The sequence below is a fragment of the Acartia tonsa genome, chromosome 11 (assembly GCF_053477335.1).
Source record: "Acartia tonsa isolate MP-2025a chromosome 11, ASM5347733v1, whole genome shotgun sequence".
Lineage (NCBI taxonomy): Eukaryota > Metazoa > Arthropoda > Copepoda > Calanoida > Acartiidae > Acartia > Acartia tonsa.
This window is the reverse complement of record NC_137270.1, coordinates 35,511,308-35,533,421: the sequence shown is the minus strand read 5'-3', so window position 1 is coordinate 35,533,421 and position 22,114 is coordinate 35,511,308. Positions and strand designations below refer to the sequence as shown.

At 33.3% G+C, this 22,114-nt stretch overlaps 1 protein-coding gene across 1 annotated transcript; it reads right to left on the bottom strand.

Moving 5' to 3' along the window:
- Positions 1-1,771: 1,771 nt before the first annotated feature.
- On the bottom strand, positions 1,772-7,148 carry LOC145331260 (uncharacterized). The gene is made up of 8 exons (XM_080175877.1): positions 7,084-7,148; positions 6,398-6,422; positions 6,044-6,088; positions 5,322-5,376; positions 4,565-4,644; positions 2,625-2,693; positions 2,055-2,169; positions 1,772-1,791 (listed from the first exon to the last, which is right to left on the bottom strand). The coding sequence occupies exons 1-8, from the start codon at positions 7,116-7,118 to the stop codon at positions 1,772-1,774; spliced, it is 444 nt and encodes a 147-aa protein (XP_080032003.1). The 5' UTR covers positions 7,119-7,148.
- Positions 7,149-22,114: the final 14,966 nt, after the last annotated feature.

The window sequence follows — 22,114 nt, the reverse complement described above, 5'->3', positions numbered from 1 at the left end:
GTACATTTTTACCAAAGAAGATAAAGTATAGAATAGAATCCAGGTAGAAGATTCTGCCTGGCTAGCCTGAAGTAAAATTGGAACATTTGAAAGACCAAAACGGCTATAAGGCTGTTAGTAAATAACATGATTTCAGTAATTATTTAGAAAATATATTCAAAATAAATTCCTTTAGCAATAATTTACTAAAACCCTTGTAGCCAAGAATCCAGCTTCCTCTTCCCTATTCACAATGGATTAAAAATGAATTTGATGTGCATTATAAAACTAGGTTGCGCTTTTATGTATGTTTTTAAACAGCTGATTTATACATGATAGCAACTACATCCATACATTAACTTGTGGTAGGGGGGAGGGGGGAGGAAGGGGCTGTACCCATTTAACTGACCCTTGAAAATTACAAATGTGGTCAATCATACTTACCAAAATTAAAACAACATGATTAGAGGCGATAGTCTCGATCAGATATTTATGCTTAAGGGTTAATAATAACCTTCTGAGTTCAGAGATTTATTCTAAATTATTCTAAAAACAAGTGTGTTACACTACAATACATAATTTTAAATCATGAAGATCAAACAAATTTTAACAGTATAAATTAGATTTTGATACAAATTAAATATTTCTAATTTTGTCCAACTAGTCATTGTGATTTTTACTTTGGCCTAATTGTCTTTACTGCGCAAGTCAAAGATTCCTTCAAATTTCCCAGAAATTTTTAGAGTTTTCACTTCTATTCCTCCTTATTCTATGATTTTTACAGAGAATATGTACCTATAATTATTTTTATCGTGCTCCTTCTGGTTGATTCCCAAAACTGGAAAACACAGTTTTTTCTGAAACAAATTGTATACTTGTCTCAGGAATCAAATTACCAAAAATCAGATCGTTTGGATGATACGATCACATAAAAAATTTGTTGTTAAAAAAGTAAAAAACAACATTCTGGTAAAAAGATATCCGTCTGGGATGGACGTACGGACCGACCCTAATAATAGAAAAGCTTTGCTTTTAAAAATACTTTACAAAAAAATTTACAATAAAAGATTATTTTCTTGCTCTGCCCAAATTTGCAGGATTTGGTTTTATTCCTCCAGCAAATACATCCCCCAGTCCACCTGGATAGATAGATAGATAGATATTAAATATTTTAAATTAAAGGGCGAATATAGGTTCGATATGATAGGAGCTCATATGAAAGGTGCCATTTCATACTTTTAGAAATTCTATGCCAAATTTAAAAATTCAAAAAAATCCTTAAGTAGATTTTGCAATTTTCTGTTTCAATTGAACATATGATAAATCAGATTGACAAGACTTTTTTTGACTATTTTGCTTGAGTTTGATTGACTATTACATTGCACTCATCTAAAATGATAATTCAAATTTTTATTATTTTAGATTATATACTCTTTAATTCAATTTTTAAAAAGCTTAAAAATAATTTGTGTAAAAGTGTGCCAATAGTATTACTAGGGTAAATAATACGTCTTAAAGTACGCATTTCAACACACACACACGAACCTTAAAAAACAGGGATTTGAAATCATTCTTCCTCCAAGAAAATTTTATCCATTATTTTTTTTTACTTTTTACATTGTTTGATGTTTTTTTAAACTTTTAAATATTTTACTTTATATAATTTGTATGAAGGTTGAAGATGGGTATATTTACCCCTGATTAATTGGTTTCCACGTTATTACGACTATCCTTTAACGAAAGCTTTTTAATTCAACCTTGCCACAAAGCCTTGTGTGTGATGCTAGGGTGTTTAAGTTCTTAGGAACCACACTAATTACATAATATTATCTTGAGTTTGACAGGTTTTAAGCTATAAACAGACTTATACAATTAGATATGTCAATATCTTTAAGTTATATATAATCTATGGAATGGCACGGTTTGTTTGAGCCCATATCATATTCAACCTATATTCGCCCTTTAAAGAATTATACAAAAAACTAATTTTATGAAAAATCCTTAAAATTTGATGCAGATTTCAAATCTACCTCTAACATTAAAATTCTTTCTATCTTAAATAGTCTAATACTTACCTCTACCCCTGCCCGCAGCCCCGCGCCCCCTCCCCCTAGCCGCCTGACCGCCATTAATGGCGGCTAACCCTGCCGGGCCTTTCTGTAATACTCGACTTTGAGAAGTTGGGGATCCCTAAAATTAAATAAAAATTAGGACGAATCTTACACCAGATATGCATGTTCTCTGATAAAGTGAAACTCGCAGCGGGCTAAGTACACACTTTACCTCATTCTCTCCCCTTCTACTGGATGAACTAACTGACCTATAAACGAATTCCTTTTTAGCAAGCTAAATTGAAAACAATTTTTCCACTGTCATAATATCCAATTATATTCTACATCCATTCCTAAAACCCTTCTTTATTCTTCAAGTTTACCTTTTACAAGGCATAAAAAGTTTGCATAAGACTTTTACAGTTTTATACGAATATAAAAAATAAAGATGCTTGTCCTTTGTAAAATATCAGGGGGAAAAAACACAAATTATGTCAAGAAATGCTACTAAAAGCTGCTTAATATAATATAGATCACTATGAATTCATTCATAAATATAATCCATAAACTACATCACTGAATAAAGTTGTTTACCATATTTTTAAATTCTAGTGCTTGTAGCTTTGTGTGTTTGTTTGTAGCCAAAGGTGGTAGGTCAGCTATCTGAAAATTAAATTCATAGAAAAAAAAAGAGAGGGTACATCATAGAATAAGGAGGAATAGAATTGAAAACCTCAAATATTTTAGGGAATATTGAAGAAAAGTTGCGCTTGCGCAATAAAAACATAATATGAAACTTGAATGGTACACATGTCAAGTTGGGACAAAACTGAAATAATTTCTTTTTAATGAAAATATATCAAAAAGTATTAGATTTTTCCTCTAACTTTATGTCTCTACTGCATAGAAATTAAATTTATGTTTATCTAATATTGTTTACATTTCACCACTGTCAATGTACTTTATGACGCAACTCGCATAATCACTCGATTACGAAATGTAAACATAACTTGCGTATAACTCAACAATTAATAAAATAATTTATGATAATAATTGAAATTAAAATACTTAAAAATATATAATTGGATATAAACATATTTTACTCTCAGACCTTGAAAGAATTAAAAATCAGCTGCTAAGGATTTTTTTAAACAAATTCATGCGCAACCCTAATACAAATGCCGTGATCATTATTTCTTAACCAAATATTTTTAAAGTCATTTTTTTACTAAATTCATGTTGAAATGAATTTTTGTTTAAAGTTTTGTGAATAGGACAAATATGGGTGGACGATTGGCTGTATGGCTTTTAGTATACTATTAAAACAGGCATTTATTTTTTATATTATTTCTTGATAATTTTTTGAAATCATATGATTTTACTACAAGCCTTGTAGCCATTTAGGGCTTTCAAAAGTTCCAATTTTATTTCAGGCTAGCCAGGCAGAATCTTCTACCTGGATTCTATTCTATACTTTATCTTCTTTGGGGTACATTAAAAAAAAATCAATTAAATATCCTAATACTTTTATTTAATACTAGCGGCTACGCCCCTAGAGGCCTCTAGTGGTACTTTAAATGTTTTTGTTTGTTAAAGTTTACGATAATTCTTTATGTTACGGATACCTCTTAATGTTACGTTGAAGTCTCCCAGATTTTAAGAAAATTTTCAATTTTTTTGTCATTTCTTTTGGGAGGGTGGTAGTACCCTCCCCCAAAATAGTTAAAAACCTTTCCAGGACATATGAGAATATACCCTGTTAAGGAGAACCCGATCGGTTCAGCGGTTAGCGAGATCCTTCGGTACAGACACACAGACACACAAACACACAAACACAAAGACAAACAGACATCCTGTTACTTTAGTATAAGGATATTCATTAAAAAGTAAAAAAATTGCTGTAATAATGATATTTTTTAAAATTGAGATATTGAAGCTGTTTATAGTTCCTTTAAAATATGATGTCATACAATACAATGATAGGACAATACACAGACTAAATTACCAATGGCAGGCCAGTATATATTTTAATTGACCAATTGTAGGCCACTTTGACGACATTTTTATAGGGACGATAAAAAGCTTCTGAGATATTTAGAAATCTTTATATATATGTATACACACATCTATATAGTTATCTTTTTATATATCCACCAGGTCTTCATCTACTAATCCATGTGAAGATGACCGCTTACCAGAGCATATAGCTATACTTTTATCTTTATATATATGTGTTTCCATCTATATAATTATCTATCTATCTATCTACCTATCTACCTGGTCTGTATCTACCCATCCATGTGGAGCTGACCGCTGTACATCCAACTACATAATTATCTATCTATCTATCTACCTGGTCTGCATCTATCAATCCATGTGGAGTTGACCGCTTATCAGAGCATATAGCTCTTCTTTTATCTTTCTTTATGTGCATCCATCTATATAATTATCTACCTGATCTGCATCTATCCCGAGCAAATAGCTCTTCGTTTTATCTTTCTTTATGTGCATCCAATTATTATTTATTTATCTACCTGATCTGCATCTATCCATCCATGTGGAGTTGACCGCTTGCCAGAGCATATAGCTCCACTTTTATCAACTGTGGTTTGCTAGAGCCAAATCTTTTTATTAAAATATTTTTGAAATTTTTTATTGTACTCTTGGAATTTCAACAACATGTAATTAGAGCCCCTGATAAAAATACATATAAAATTTGATTTAGGCGAATCTTATGATGATTAGGAATAATGTAAGAAGTCTCAAATCTGCTGTTTTTGGAAGGTTGATCAAAAGAAGAATAAAGAAAGCATCGTGAAAATCATGGAAAGAATAGTTATTTTTCTTTTTACAGACAACTTTTCGCGGATTCTAAAATAAAAAATTAAAAGATTAAATGCAGTTTTGTTAGCCCCGAGGTAAAAATTGTCTGTAATACAATGCTATTCAATTTAATCAGTATGGCTGAGAACTGATTCTAATCCAGCGTATATACGTTATTTCTTTCATCGTATTATAAACTGCTTTCCGCGGATATAGAAAGTACAATTTTAGACTAAAAAAAATTAGTTTTATAGCACCGTGGTGCCGAAGGCACCGGCTAAAAAAATGGTTTTAATCTTATGATTGTACATTTCTATATTCGTAGAAAGCTGGATATAATACGATGCTAGACATGGTTTTTTCGTATGAATGAGAACCGGTTCCTATCCACCGGATTCGAATAAATACGAGAATATTTATTATTCTAATATGTCTAATTTTTAAAATTAAATAAAAATTGATTTTCCTTTTTTAATCTTGAAATGCTGAGCTCATTGTTTAAATCTCTATTCACTGCTCTTCTCTGAAATAAATGATTCATAGCTTTTTATAAGCGTCCGGAACGGATAGCTTTTTTCATTAATATAGGCATGTTAGAATTGTCCTATCGATTTCAAACTTTGCATGGTGATTCCTGTAGTAGTTAGGAATAACTTGGAAAGCGTAGCAACTCTATAATCGTTACCAAAATGTCGGTCCATTTAGAATATGTTATTTTTTGGAATTTGGAACAAAAAAGTACCTTGTTACAAGCGAAGCAACTCTGTAATCAAGTTCAAATATGTAAGTATATCCATAAACATTATCCTGTATCAAGCAGTTTTTCAACAAATTTAATTACATTTTATTTTTCAGTGTTTCGCTTTTATGGATCTTGTCATACTTATTTGATTGAAAATGGATCAAAACTAAACGGTATTTCGGGGGAAAGAGTAGTTTCGGATTTTTTTGCATTGAATTAGTTGCTAAATATTACAATTACATAAGTTTCTTACATTTTAAATGAAACTTTTTTATAGTGCCTATAAAAAATGACATAATACTGGTTTTCCATTGGTCAATTAAAATACATACTGGCCTGCCATTGGTAATTTAGTCTGTTTGTTGACCTATCATTTTTCATTTGTATTGTATGACGTCATTTTTTATAGGCACTCTAAAGCACTTCATGACATTCCTAATATTTTTACCTGATTTATTTCCCTTTCTGACCAGTTGGGCATTTGTGTATTTGCCTATCAAATAAAATAAGGATGACTTTTTTTTCATCTAAGCTTTTCAATAATTAGGCTCGGTCCGTCTGTCCGGAAAATTTACCTCTTTTCGTTAATTTAGACAGGTTAGAATAACTAATAATAGATTTTAAACTATGCATGATGATTTTTATAAAAATTAAGTACTACTCAACATATAGTTATCAGCGTAGCAACTCTATAATTGTTATGATATTTTGATGCTACGCTTCATCCTTGTTATTATTTAATCAGATTTTTGCGACATTAAGTTGTTAGTTATATAACAATTTTTTTATGAAATGCATATACCTGTGAAAAACCTCTTGCATTCACTGTAGTAAAATATAAAAAATTAATAATAATAATCTTTTTTTGTTGCTATAGAAAATTTCATTATGTTTTCTCAGGGTTCTATAAGAAATGGACGAAAAATTGATATATATCACCAATGATAATGCACAAAATGACCTCTTCTGTAGATTACAATTAGTGGTTGAAACGTTTGGACACTCAACTAAATGTAAAAACAAAATTCAATAAACGTCCCAAAGGTTGTTAAGCCAACGAATAAGAAAACTTAGAGAAAGTGTAATAAATATCCTAATGTCCCCTCCCTCGCCGTGTTTCCCTGAAAGCATCTAGTCGAGAACAGAACACCCCTCCTTTATTTTGAAATAAATTCAAAATAATGGGGATGGGGGGGAAAGTTTACATTTTTTCTATTACTTTAGGTCAGGTAAGGTTAGATTCTGGGTGAGAAGTCCCGCAGGTTAGGGCAATGCAGGTATAGGATAGGCCTCGCAGAGTTAGAGCCACCCGCATGGGTTTAGCATAGGGAAAAAAACTACCCTTTCCTTTTTTAAAAATTTTGTTAAAAAACAAGGAGATGGCTTTAGTGATCGAAAGGAAAAGTGTTCTTTTCTCCTTTTTTTAGAATTTTTGGTTTAGCCCTTTAATGTTGTATGTTTCATAATAGTTTGATTATATTATTTCCTAGTGCAGGCCCTATGCTTCCTTTCATAGTTAACATTTTATAAATATTTTTTGCTTATCTGAAATTGTAATTATATAGCTGAAAAATTAAAATATGAGTATTCAATAATAGTGATGTATTGAAGGGTGTATGTCAATTGAAAACTATAAAATATACAGTAGAACAATGTCTGTCTGTCTGTTGAAATATTAAGATCTTAGTAACAGTAGAACCTCTCAGTTTGATCCTATGGTAATTATAATAAGCTTTTTTTGGAAGGTGGGACATCCACCCCTTTCCCATACAAAAAATATTTTGTGGTAATCACCCATTCATCTTTATGTGTGAAGCATCTAATCCTATTATATAAAGTAGTAAGGGTTTTTGTCTGAACTTAAGATCTCAATAACTACTGAAATGATTGTGTTCTCAATTTTAGGGAAGCTTTATATTGGTAAGCATGATTGAATCAATTTCATATTAAAATGAAGAGGCTATCTTTTAGTATCATATAATAACATTAATGTGTATATTCCCTTTCGTGGCAACGCACCTTAAGGAGCGGTTCTTTGTAATTTTACAGTAGCTTTTCTCCTATTTCTAGCCCCTGCGGGGGGAGGGGCTCTAACCCTGCGGGGCCAATTGCCTAACTATGCAGAGCAATCACCTAACCCAATATTACCTAACCTAACCTAAAATAACCCCTTAAAACCTATTTTAAAAATACAACGAATCGCCCCTTAAGGTTCGTTCTACAAAAGGGACTATACCCCATTAAATAAATGTAGTCCGTGCCTTCACTATCTCGTTGCTTAAAATTTTACATGTTATATCCGCGGAAAGCTGTTTAATAATGCGAGAAATAACTATTAGAATATTCATGTTTACCTTGATTTACCACTAAATAAAAGTGGACATTACGAACATATTATTGTGATGAAATTATAATAATTAACAAAAAAAATATCTACAAGATATCCTAATCAATTTAATTTTCTAAAATGTTGTATACTTTAGAAAACTATAGCTTAAAGTAATCTGATATATCACCGTTTTGCTTCGTTTAAACTGTTTCAATACGTAGCGAATGACTAAAAAATACTACAACTCACAATCTTACCCTTATGAGATCATAACTTTTTAACGTTCACGGATTTTTTGTTTGTTTATAGGCTTTTTATCTAACTGTATAAAAGACACGCAAGATTTTAATTAAATGTAATAGATATAGCTTTTTCAACAATGGATAAAGGACAAAAAAAAACAGGAAAGTCAGCTTTTATGTGGGATAAATAAGTGAAAATATCGCTTAATGTTTACATCTCCAGAAAATAAATTTTCGTTCTCGCTGTTTCGGTCACGCACACTGACACAGACAGACACACACAAACACACACACACACCCACAAACACACACACAAACGTTTGCAGTGACATAAGCAAAGTCATATATGTTTTTACATTTTTGCTGTGCAATTCATGAGAAATGTGCAAAAATTAGAATTTTTGCGTGATGTCTGTCTGTGCGTAACTTAATATCTCACTAACCGCTGAGCATATATAATTCTGAATTACAGTAAAGCTTTTATAATTATAAAAGAAAGGCACCTTCTTCATATTAAGAGAAATCAGCTTTTAAAATTGAAATTTGAAGTGGAGGATCAACTTACCCCCTCCCCCAACCCATAAGAGCCCCTAGAGCCTCAAGTGGCTTATTTTGCAAATTACAAATCATAGATAAATATTATATAAATATATTTATTGCAAAATTCTAACATCATTTACACTCACACACAAAGTAAATTATTAGCAGGGCTCGACAGCATTGATTTAAACTAAATTTAGTATTGAACTTTTTACCAATGTTAAATTGTAAAAATACCTTTAAATAAACAAAGAGAATTTCAAATACTAGGACTGTACCACTCATATGAGCGCAGCATGAGCAATATCTATCAAAATACTGAATATATACAAGGTAACATTTTGGGGACAGATAAATAGGTCGTCAATTCCCCCCAACGACCAAGGACGTCTAATGGAGGGGGGGGGGGGTATAGGGGTGATTATCCCCCCCCCCCAAAAAAAATCTTTGAGTTTGAATTGTTACCCCCCCCCCAAAAAAAAATAAATTGGCCAACGACAACTGAAAATCACGTTTAGGTTTCGTGATTTTTTTCGAATCAATTTCGTTGTTGGTATAAGCTGATTATCATACTACTCAGTAGCGTGCAGAAGAAATTTTGTTGCCTCCAAAATGTAATGGACAGGTGGAAAAAATAAGATATAGAGTGGATACTCATAATTCAGGTTGATTTTAACAGCTATTTAAACCTCTTAAAATGCGAACAGACCAAATTACAGCGTAGCTTCGCTCCTTAAAATAACATTGCAACTATGACAAAATAATTTTATTGGTATGATGTAATATTCCAAGTCTTTTTATCCAGGATAAGGTATAACCAACAAGCGAAATAAATCTAAAATAATATTTGGGGGCAAATGGAGGGGTCGCCAATTTTTCTATGTGTTGCCCCCCAACGATAGCTGAAAAACACGTACAGGTTTTGTGATTTTCTCCCGAATTAATTTCATTGTTGGTATAAGCTGCTTTTTTATCTTTTCTAGTCGATATAATTCATATTGAGAGTCAAATGTTTTATTATTGTCTAAATATTAAGAAATCTTTAATTATGTTAAAATTGTCGAAAGTTTTAGGTTGATAGGACATTTCTTTCATATATATCACTCATAGAAACAAGAATGAAAGCTACCCTTTGAGGTCATATAAGTATATTTGATAAATATTCAGTAAAATATTTTTACAAGACGACTTTTGATTGTATCAGTTGGCAAGAAAAGAGGCAAATAACAGAAATATTATTTTTACACCACAATAATTCTTACAAAGCATTTCAGACTACACAACCAACACAACCAACTAGCAGACTTGTAGCATAACTTAGAATGGCTTCTAAACTGATTAATATCCTGTGGATAAGAACCGGTTCTCAGCCACTCTGATAAATTATGTACCGTATCGCATCATATCCAGTTTTCTATGCATATAAACATGTACAATCATAGTAGTAAGGCAAGTTTTGTCATTTTCATTTTTAAACATTTTTGACTAAAAAGACAGAGTTAGTTAAAGAGAAGAAAATTGTTTAAGTTTCACTTATGCATTACAGACAGACTGACTTAAAATTAAAAAAATACCAAAATAATATCCCTTTATCGTTTTTCGCCTATCTGTATTAAAAGCAAATAAAAGCATATTTTCACATATAAATATAAGCATCACCTACTGACCAATATGGTTCTCCTTTACACTAAATCTTATAATAGGTCCTGAGATGGATTTAGGCTATTTCATTTTTATAAAATAAAGTCTGGGTATGGTTTTAGGCTATTTTTCTGTCCTTCCAATGATATAGATCCTTGATTCTGGGGGCGCAGCAGCTAGTAAAATTTTATATCACCAAGTTATACTAATGAAATAACCAAATAAACTAAAAAAATAAAATACAAAATATCAACAAATAATTTTCATGTCATTGGGAGTCAAAAACTTAGGATTTATCATGGAAGCTTTTTTATCGCCTGCCTTTTTAGTAGCGATACTATTCTATAATTCGAATTGTCCGTCTGTTCTAAGAAATTGTGCATGAACGTGATATTATCGGCTGCTGTTCAAGATAGGCGGCTGTTATTTTTTGTGAAGATTCCCTATATCAATAAGCATTCAAATTGTCTATCTGTGCGAAGAAACAGAAATAAACGTGATATTATCGGCTGCTATTCAAGATAGGCGGCTGATATTTTTTGTGAAGATTCCCATAACAATATTCATTCGAATTGTCTATCTGTGCAAAGAAACGGTAAATGAACGTGATATTATCGGCTGCTATTCAAGATAGGCGGCTGATATTTTTTGTGAAGATTCCCATAACAATAAGCATTCAAATTGTCTATCTGTGCAAAGAAACGGTAAATGAACGTGATATTATCGGCTGCTATTCAAGATAGTCGGCTATTTTTTTTGTGAATATTCCCATAACAATATTCATTCGAATTGTCCATCTGTGCAAAGAAACGGTAAATGAACGTGATTTTATCGGCTGGTATTCAAGATAGGCGGCTGATATTTTTTGTGAAGATTTCCTATATCAATAAGCATTCAAATTGTCTATCTGTGCAAAGAAACGGTAAATGAACGTGATATTATCGGCTGCTATTCAAGATAGGCGGCTGATATCTTTTTTGTGAATATTCCCATAACAATATTCATTCGAATTGTCCATCTGTGCAAAGAAACGGTAAATGAACGTGATTTTATCGGCTGGTATTCAAGATAGGCGGCTGATATTTTTTGTGAAGATTTCCTATATCAATAAGCATTCAAATTGTCTATCTGTGCAAAGAAACAGAAATAAACGTGATATTATCGGCTGCTGTTCAAGATAGGCGGCTATTTTTTTTGTGAATATTCCCATAACAATATTCATTCGAATTGTCCATCTGTGCAAAGAAACGGTAAATGAACGTGATTTTATCGGCTGGTATTCAAGATAGGCGGCTGATATTTTTTGTGAAGATTTCCTATATCAATAAGCATTCAAATTGTCTATCTGTGCAAAGAAACGGTAAATGAACGTGATATTATCGGCTGCTATTCAAGATAGGCGGCTGATATCTTTTTTGTGAATATTCCCATAACAATATTCATTCGAATTGTCCATCTGTGCAAAGAAACGGTAAATGAACGTGATTTTATCGGCTGGTATTCAAGATAGGCGGCTGATATTTTTTGTGAAGATTTCCTATATCAATAAGCATTCAAATTGTCTATCTGTGCAAAGAAACAGAAATAAACGTGATATTATCGGCTGCTGTTCAAGATAGGCGGCTATTTTTTTTGTGAATATTCCCATAACAATATTCATTCGAATTGTCCATCTGTGCGAAGAAACAGAAATAAACGTGATATTATCGGCTGCTGTTCAAGATAGGCGGCTATTTTTTTTGTGAATATTCCCATAACAATATTCATTCAAATTGTCCATCTGTGCAAAGAAACGGTAAATGAACGTGATATTATCGGCTGGTATTCAAGATAGGCGGCTGTTATTTTTTGTGAAGATTTCCCATAACAATATTCATTCGAATTGTCCATCTGTTCTAAGAAATTGTATATGAATGTGATATTATCGGCTGCTGTTCAAGATAGGCGGAATATATTTTTTGTGAAGATTTCCCATAACAATATTCATTCGAATTGTCTATCTGTGCAAAGAAACGGTAAATGAACGTGATATTATCGACTGCTATTCAAGATAAGCGGCTGATATCTTTTTGTGAATATTCCCATATCAATATTCATTCGAATTGTCCATCTGTGCGAAGAAACAGAAATGAACGTGATATTATCGGCTGCTATTCAAGATAAGCGGCTGATATTTTTTGTGAATATTCCCTTAACAATATTCATTCGAATTGTCCATCTGTGCGAAGAAACGGTAAATGAACGTGATATTATCGGCTGCTATTCAAGATAGTCGGCTGTTATTTTTGTGAAGATTCCCTATATCAATAAGCATTCGAATTGTCTATCTGTGCAAAGAAACGGTAAATGAACGTGATATTATCGGCTGCTATTCAAGATAAGCGGCTTTTTTTGTGAATATTCCCATAACAATAAGCATTCAAATTGTCTATCTGTGCGAAGAAACAGAAATAAACGTGATATTATCGGCTGCTGTTCAAGATAGTCGGCTATTATTTTTTGTGAAGATTTCCCATAACAATATTCATTCAAATTGTCTATCTGTGCAAAGAAACGGTAAATGAACGTGATATTATCGGCTGCTATTCAAGATAGTCGGCCGTTATTTTTGTGAAGATTCCCTATATCAATAAGCATTCGAATTGTCTATCTGTGCAAAGAAACGGTAAATGAACGTGATATTATCGGCTGCTATTCAAGATAAGCGGCTTTTTTTGTGAATATTCCCATAACAATAAGCATTCAAATTGTCTATCTGTGCGAAGAAACAGAAATAAACGTGATATTATCGGCTGCTGTTCAAGATAGTCGGCTATTATTTTTTGTGAAGATTTCCCATAACAATATTCATTCAAATTGTCTATCTGTGCAAAGAAACGGTAAATGAACGTGATATTATCGGCTGCTATTCAAGATAGGCGGCTGATATCTTTTTTGTGAATATTCCCATAACAATATTCATTCGAATTGTCCATCTGTGCAAAGAAACGGTAAATGAACGTGATTTTATCGGCTGGTATTCAAGATAGGCGGCTGATATTTTTTGTGAAGATTTCCTATATCAATAAGCATTCAAATTGTCTATCTGTGCAAAGAAACAGAAATAAACGTGATATTATCGGCTGCTGTTCAAGATAGGCGGCTATTTTTTTTGTGAATATTCCCATAACAATATTCATTCGAATTGTCCATCTGTGCAAAGAAACGGTAAATGAACGTGATTTTATCGGCTGGTATTCAAGATAGGCGGCTGATATTTTTTGTGAAGATTTCCTATATCAATAAGCATTCAAATTGTCTATCTGTGCAAAGAAACGGTAAATGAACGTGATATTATCGGCTGCTATTCAAGATAGGCGGCTGATATCTTTTTTGTGAATATTCCCATAACAATATTCATTCGAATTGTCCATCTGTGCAAAGAAACGGTAAATGAACGTGATTTTATCGGCTGGTATTCAAGATAGGCGGCTGATATTTTTTGTGAAGATTTCCTATATCAATAAGCATTCAAATTGTCTATCTGTGCAAAGAAACAGAAATGAACGTGATATTATCGGCTGCTATTCAAGATAAGCGGCTGATATTTTTTGTGAATATTCCCTTAACAATATTCATTCGAATTGTCCATCTGTGCGAAGAAACAGAAATGAACGTGATATTATCGGCTGCTATTCAAGATAGTCGGCTGTTATTTTTGTGAAGATTCCCTATATCAATAAGCATTCGAATTGTCTATCTGTGCAAAGAAACGGTAAATGAACGTGATATTATCGGCTGCTATTCAAGATAAGCGGCTTTTTTTGTGAATATTCCCATAACAATAAGCATTCAAATTGTCTATCTGTGCGAAGAAACAGAAATAAACGTGATATTATCGGCTGCTGTTCAAGATAGTCGGCTATTATTTTTTGTGAAGATTTCCCATAACAATATTCATTCAAATTGTCTATCTGTGCAAAGAAACGGTAAATGAACGTGATATTATCGGCTGCTATTCAAGATAGTCGGCTGTTATTTTTGTGAAGATTCCCTATATCAATAAGCATTCGAATTGTCTATCTGTGCAAAGAAACGGTAAATGAACGTGATATTATCGGCTGCTATTCAAGATAAGCGGCTTTTTTTGTGAATATTCCCATAACAATAAGCATTCAAATTGTCTATCTGTGCGAAGAAACAGAAATAAACGTGATATTATCGGCTGCTGTTCAAGATAGTCGGCTATTATTTTTTGTGAAGATTTCCCATAACAATATTCATTCAAATTGTCTATCTGTGCAAAGAAACGGTAAATGAACGTGATATTATCGGCTGCTATTCAAGATAGGCGGCTGATATCTTTTTTGTGAATATTCCCATAACAATATTCATTCGAATTGTCCATCTGTGCAAAGAAACGGTAAATGAACGTGATTTTATCGGCTGGTATTCAAGATAGGCGGCTGATATTTTTTGTGAAGATTTCCTATATCAATAAGCATTCAAATTGTCTATCTGTGCAAAGAAACAGAAATAAACGTGATATTATCGGCTGCTGTTCAAGATAGGCGGCTATTTTTTTTGTGAATATTCCCATAACAATATTCATTCGAATTGTCCATCTGTGCAAAGAAACGGTAAATGAACGTGATTTTATCGGCTGGTATTCAAGATAGGCGGCTGATATTTTTTGTGAAGATTTCCTATATCAATAAGCATTCAAATTGTCTATCTGTGCAAAGAAACGGTAAATGAACGTGATATTATTGGCTGCTATTCAAGATAGGCGGCTGATATCTTTTTTGTGAATATTCCCATAACAATATTCATTCGAATTGTCCATCTGTGCAAAGAAACGGTAAATGAACGTGATTTTATCGGCTGGTATTCAAGATAGGCGGCTGATATTTTTTGTGAAGATTTCCTATATCAATAAGCATTCAAATTGTCTATCTGTGCAAAGAAACAGAAATAAACGTGATATTATCGGCTGCTGTTCAAGATAGGCGGCTATTTTTTTTGTGAATATTCCCATAACAATATTCATTCGAATTGTCCATCTGTGCGAAGAAACAGAAATAAACGTGATATTATCGGCTGCTGTTCAAGATAGGCGGCTATTTTTTTTGTGAATATTCCCATAACAATATTCATTCGAATTGTCCATCTGTGCAAAGAAACGGTAAATGAACGTGATATTATCGGCTGGTATTCAAGATAGGCGGCTGTTATTTTTTGTGAAGATTTCCCATAACAATATTCATTCGAATTGTCCATCTGTTCTAAGAAATTGTATATGAATGTGATATTATCGGCTGCTGTTCAAGATAGGCGGAATATATTTTTTGTGAAGATTTCCCATAACAATATTCATTCGAATTGTCTATCTGTGCAAAGAAACGGTAAATGAACGTGATATTATCGACTGCTATTCAAGATAAGCGGCTGATATCTTTTTGTGAATATTCCCATATCAATATTCATTCGAATTGTCCATCTGTGCGAAGAAACAGAAATGAACGTGATATTATCGGCTGCTATTCAAGATAAGCGGCTGATATTTTTTGTGAATATTCCCTTAACAATATTCATTCGAATTGTCCATCTGTGCGAAGAAACGGTAAATGAACGTGATATTATCGGCTGCTATTCAAGATAGTCGGCTGTTATTTTTGTGAAGATTCCCTATATCAATAAGCATTCGAATTGTCTATCTGTGCAAAGAAACGGTAAATGAACGTGATATTATCGGCTGCTATTCAAGATAAGCGGCTTTTTTTGTGAATATTCCCATAACAATAAGCATTCAAATTGTCTATCTGTGCGAAGAAACAGAAATAAACGTGATATTATCGGCTGCTGTTCAAGATAGTCGGCTATTATTTTTTGTGAAGATTTCCCATAACAATATTCATTCAAATTGTCTATCTGTGCAAAGAAACGGTAAATGAACGTGATATTATCGGCTGCTATTCAAGATAGTCGGCTGTTATTTTTGTGAAGATTCCCTATATCAATAAGCATTCGAATTGTCTATCTGTGCAAAGAAACGGTAAATGAACGTGATATTATCGGCTGCTATTCAAGATAAGCGGCTTTTTTTGTGAATATTCCCATAACAATAAGCATTCAAATTGTCTATCTGTGCGAAGAAACAGAAATAAACGTGATATTATCGGCTGCTGTTCAAGATAGTCGGCTATTATTTTTTGTGAAGATTTCCCATAACAATATTCATTCAAATTGTCTATCTGTGCAAAGAAACGGTAAATGAACGTGATATTATCGGCTGCTATTCAAGATAGGCGGCTGATATCTTTTTTGTGAATATTCCCATAACAATATTCATTCGAATTGTCCATCTGTGCAAAGAAACGGTAAATGAACGTGATTTTATCGGCTGGTATTCAAGATAGGCGGCTGATATTTTTTGTGAAGATTTCCTATATCAATAAGCATTCAAATTGTCTATCTGTGCAAAGAAACAGAAATAAATGTGATATTATCGGCTGCTGTTCAAGATAGGCGGCTATTTTTTTTGTGAATATTCCCATAACAATATTCATTCGAATTGTCCATCTGTGCAAAGAAACGGTAAATGAACGTGATTTTATCGGCTGGTATTCAAGATAGGCGGCTGATATTTTTTGTGAAGATTTCCTATATCAATAAGCATTCAAATTGTCTATCTGTGCAAAGAAACGGTAAATGAACGTGATATTATCGGCTGCTATTCAAGATAGGCGGCTGATATCTTTTTTGTGAATATTCCCATAACAATATTCATTCGAATTGTCCATCTGTGCAAAGAAACGGTAAATGAACGTGATTTTATCGGCTGGTATTCAAGATAGGCGGCTGATATTTTTTGTGAAGATTTCCTATATCAATAAGCATTCAAATTGTCTATCTGTGCAAAGAAACAGAAATAAACGTGATATTATCGGCTGCTGTTCAAGATAGGCGGCTATTTTTTTTGTGAATATTCCCATAACAATATTCATTCGAATTGTCCATCTGTGCGAAGAAACAGAAATAAACGTGATATTATCGGCTGCTGTTCAAGATAGGCGGCTATTTTTTTTGTGAATATTCCCATAACAATATTCATTCGAATTGTCCATCTGTGCAAAGAAACGGTAAATGAACGTGATATTATCGGCTGGTATTCAAGATAGGCGGCTGTTATTTTTTGTGAAGATTTCCCATAACAATATTCATTCGAATTGTCCATCTGTTCTAAGAAATTGTATATGAATGTGATATTATCGGCTGCTGTTCAAGATAGGCGGAATATATTTTTTGTGAAGATTTCCCATAACAATATTCATTCAAATTGTCTATCTGTGCAAAGAAACGGTAAATGAACGTGATATTATCGACTGCTATTCAAGATAAGCGGCTGATATCTTTTTGTGAATATTCCCATATCAATATTCATTCGAATTGTCCATCTGTGCGAAGAAACAGAAATGAACGTGATATTATCGGCTGCTATTCAAGATAAGCGGCTGATATTTTTTGTGAATATTCCCTTAACAATATTCATTCGAATTGTCCATCTGTGCGAAGAAACGGTAAATGAACGTGATATTATCGGCTGCTATTCAAGATAGTTGGCTGTTATTTTTGTGAAGATTCCCTATATCAATAAGCATTCGAATTGTCTATCTGTGCAAAGAAACGGTAAATGAACGTGATATTATCGGCTGCTATTCAAGATAAGCGGCTTTTTTTGTGAATATTCCCATAACAATAAGCATTCAAATTGTCTATCTGTGCGAAGAAACAGAAATAAACGTGATATTATCGGCTGCTGTTCAAGATAGTCGGCTATTATTTTTTGTGAAGATTTCCCATAACAATATTCATTCAAATTGTCTATCTGTGCAAAGAAACGGTAAATGAACGTGATATTATCGGCTGCTATTCAAGATAGTCGGCTGTTATTTTTGTGAAGATTCCCTATATCAATAAGCATTCGAATTGTCTATCTGTGCAAAGAAACGGTAAATGAACGTGATATTATCGGCTGCTATTCAAGATAAGCGGCTTTTTTTGTGAATATTCCCATAACAATAAGCATTCAAATTGTCTATCTGTGCGAAGAAACAGAAATAAACGTGATATTATCGGCTGCTGTTCAAGATAGTCGGCTATTATTTTTTGTGAAGATTTCCCATAACAATATTCATTCAAATTGTCTATCTGTGCAAAGAAACGGTAAATGAACGTGATATTATCGGCTGCTATTCAAGATAGGCGGCTGATATCTTTTTTGTGAATATTCCCATAACAATATTCATTCGAATTGTCCATCTGTGCAAAGAAACGGTAAATGAACGTGATTTTATCGGCTGGTATTCAAGATAGGCGGCTGATATTTTTTGTGAAGATTTCCTATATCAATAAGCATTCAAATTGTCTATCTGTGCAAAGAAACAGAAATAAACGTGATATTATCGGCTGCTGTTCAAGATAGGCGGCTATTTTTTTTGTGAATATTCCCATAACAATATTCATTCGAATTGTCCATCTGTGCAAAGAAACGGTAAATGAACGTGATTTTATCGGCTGGTATTCAAGATAGGCGGCTGATATTTTTTGTGAAGATTTCCTATATCAATAAGCATTCAAATTGTCTATCTGTGCAAAGAAACGGTAAATGAACGTGATATTATCGGCTGCTATTCAAGATAGGCGGCTGATATCTTTTTTGTGAATATTCCCATAACAATATTCATTCGAATTGTCCATCTGTGCAAAGAAACGGTAAATGAACGTGATTTTATCGGCTGGTATTCAAGATAGGCGGCTGATATTTTTTGTGAAGATTTCCTATATCAATAAGCATTCAAATTGTCTATCTGTGCAAAGAAACAGAAATAAACGTGATATTATCGGCTGCTGTTCAAGATAGGCGGCTATTTTTTTTGTGAATATTCCCATAACAATATTCATTCGAATTGTCCATCTGTGCGAAGAAACAGAAATAAACGTGATATTATCGGCTGCTGTTCAAGATAGGCGGCTATTTTTTTTGTGAATATTCCCATAACAATATTCATTCAAATTGTCCATCTGTGCAAAGAAACGGTAAATGAACGTGATATTATCGGCTGGTATTCAAGATAGGCGGCTGTTATTTTTTGTGAAGATTTCCCATAACAATATTCATTCGAATTGTCCATCTGTTCTAAGAAATTGTATATGAATGTGATATTATCGGCTGCTGTTCAAGATAGGCGGAATATATTTTTTGTGAAGATTTCCCATAACAATATTCATTCGAATTGTCTATCTGTGCAAAGAAACGGTAAATGAACGTGATATTATCGACTGCTATTCAAGATAAGCGGCTGATATCTTTTTGTGAATATTCCCATATCAATATTCATTCGAATTGTCCATCTGTGCGAAGAAACAGAAATGAACGTGATATTATCGGCTGCTATTCAAGATAAGCGGCTGATATTTTTTGTGAATATTCCCTTAACAATATTCATTCGAATTGTCCATCTGTGCGAAGAAACGGTAAATGAACGTGATATTATCGGCTGCTATTCAAGATAGTCGGCTGTTATTTTTGTGAAGATTCCCTATATCAATAAGCATTCGAATTGTCTATCTGTGCAAAGAAACGGTAAATGAACGTGATATTATCGGCTGCTATTCAAGATAAGCGGCTTTTTTTGTGAATATTCCCATAACAATAAGCATTCAAATTGTCTATCTGTGCGAAGAAACAGAAATAAACGTGATATTATCGGCTGCTGTTCAAGATAGTCGGCTATTATTTTTTGTGAAGATTTCCCATAACAATATTCATTCAAATTGTCTATCTGTGCAAAGAAACGGTAAATGAACGTGATATTATCGGCTGCTATTCAAGATAGTCGGCTGTTATTTTTGTGAAGATTCCCTATATCAATAAGCATTCGAATTGTCTATCTGTGCAAAGAAACGGTAAATGAACGTGATATTATCGGCTGCTATTCAAGATAAGCGGCTTTTTTTGTGAATATTCCCATAACAATAAGCATTCAAATTGTCTATCTGTGCGAAGAAACAGAAATAAACGTGATATTATCGGCTGCTGTTCAAGATAGTCGGCTATTATTTTTTGTGAAGATTTCCCATAACAATATTCATTCAAATTGTCTATCTGTGCAAAGAAACGGTAAATGAACGTGATATTATCGGCTGCTATTCAAGATAGTCGGCTGTTATTTTTGTGAAGATTCCCTATATCAATAAGCATTCGAATTGTCTATCTGTGCAAAGAAACGGTAAATGAACGTGATATTATCGGCTGCTATTCAAGATAAGCGGCTTTTTTTGTGAATATTCCCATAACAATAAGCATTCAAATTGTCTATCTGTGCGAAGAAACAGAAATAAACGTGATATTATCGGCTGCTGTTCAAGATAGTCGGCTATTATTTTTTGTGAAGATTTCCCATAACAATATTCATTCAAATTGTCTATCTGTGCAAAGAAATGGTAAATGAACGTGATATTATCGGCTGCTATTCAAGATAGGCGGCTGATATCTTTTTGGTGAAAATTCCCTATATCAATGAGCATTCGAATTGTCCGTCTGGCGTTATCCTCTTTTTTCAATTTTGTATACCCCCCTCCCCCCCGACTACCGACGAACAACTATTTTAGGTTAGGTTTTAGGCTAGGGAGCCGAGCGCTGCGGCTAGGCAGGCAAGGGGGCCGAGTGCTGCGGCTAGGCAGGCTAGGGAGCCGAGCGCTGCGGCTAGGCAGGCTAGGGAGCCGAGCGCTGCGGCCAGAGTTCATAGTTCGCTGTCGGGGGGGGGGGGTACTCAAATTTTCAATATTGAAAAAAAAATCTCTAAGAGGATAATACCGTCCGTCTCTCCAAATAAACGCTAAAAGGGAAAACATGAATTTATTGGCTGCTATTCAAGATAAGCGGCTATTTTTGGTGAAATTCCCTATACCAATAATCATCATAATTTAATCTAATTTGTCCTTCAGTCTGACGGGCATTGGAGTTGTGTAAAAAAAATTTGATTTACCCTGCTGCTATTACAGTTAGATAGCTGATTTTTTGTGGGATAATTTTGCTGACCATTGCCATTCCATGCAATAATTCATTTGGTCCGTCGGTCTATATGCACTGCTCTAGGATGCACGAAATTGTTAAGGAAATAAACTTTTTAATTAAACTTTCCCCTGATTTGTACTTTTATATTGAGGAGCTGCGCTAATTGGATATTGTCTTCCTTGTTCTGAATTATTTATTTATTTATTATACATGAGCGTAGCAAATCTATTGCTATTAACCTTTTTACGGAAGCGGGATTTGAAAGAATATATTTTCTGAATTATGAGCCTTAAAAATATATGCATTATTGGTATTATTCTTCAATTTGGCCATTGAGCGCTCAGCCCCCCCCCCCCCCCCCACAACCTATTTTTGAAAAAGATAAAAAATAGTAGGGTCGTTTTTTCGCTATGCGGTCTTTTTACCCTTCGTAGCTACCCAGTACCAAACGTTTATAATAAGTGGGAGTGGGGTGTTTTATAGTGAGAAACCAAAGCACTTTTTTACCAGACACGCATTTTTTAGCTTTACTTATTGCAATATTTTCATCCTTGTTAATAAGTATATTTCATTGATCGGTATGCAAATGGTTTTACATCATCAAAACTATTTTTTTAGAGATAAAGATACCAACAATTAATTATCCTATAAATCAAAGCCATTTCTCAACAGCTTTGCCAGCGTTAAATAAATGTTGTTATGACAGCA

Excerpts from the sequence above, each read along its gene's own strand:
- LOC145331260 (XM_080175877.1), bottom strand. The coding sequence starts at position 7,118 with ATGTTAACTATGAAAGGAAGCATAGGGCCTGCACT. Across the intron at positions 5,377-6,043 it reads CAGAAAGGGAAATAAATCAG|AGAAGAGCAGTGAATAGAGA; the intron begins GTAAAAATATTA and ends CATTTATTTCAG. Across the intron at positions 1,792-2,054 it reads GGCTGCGGGCAGGGGTAGAG|TGTGGTTCCTAAGAACTTAA; the intron begins GTAAGTATTAGA and ends TTATGTAATTAG.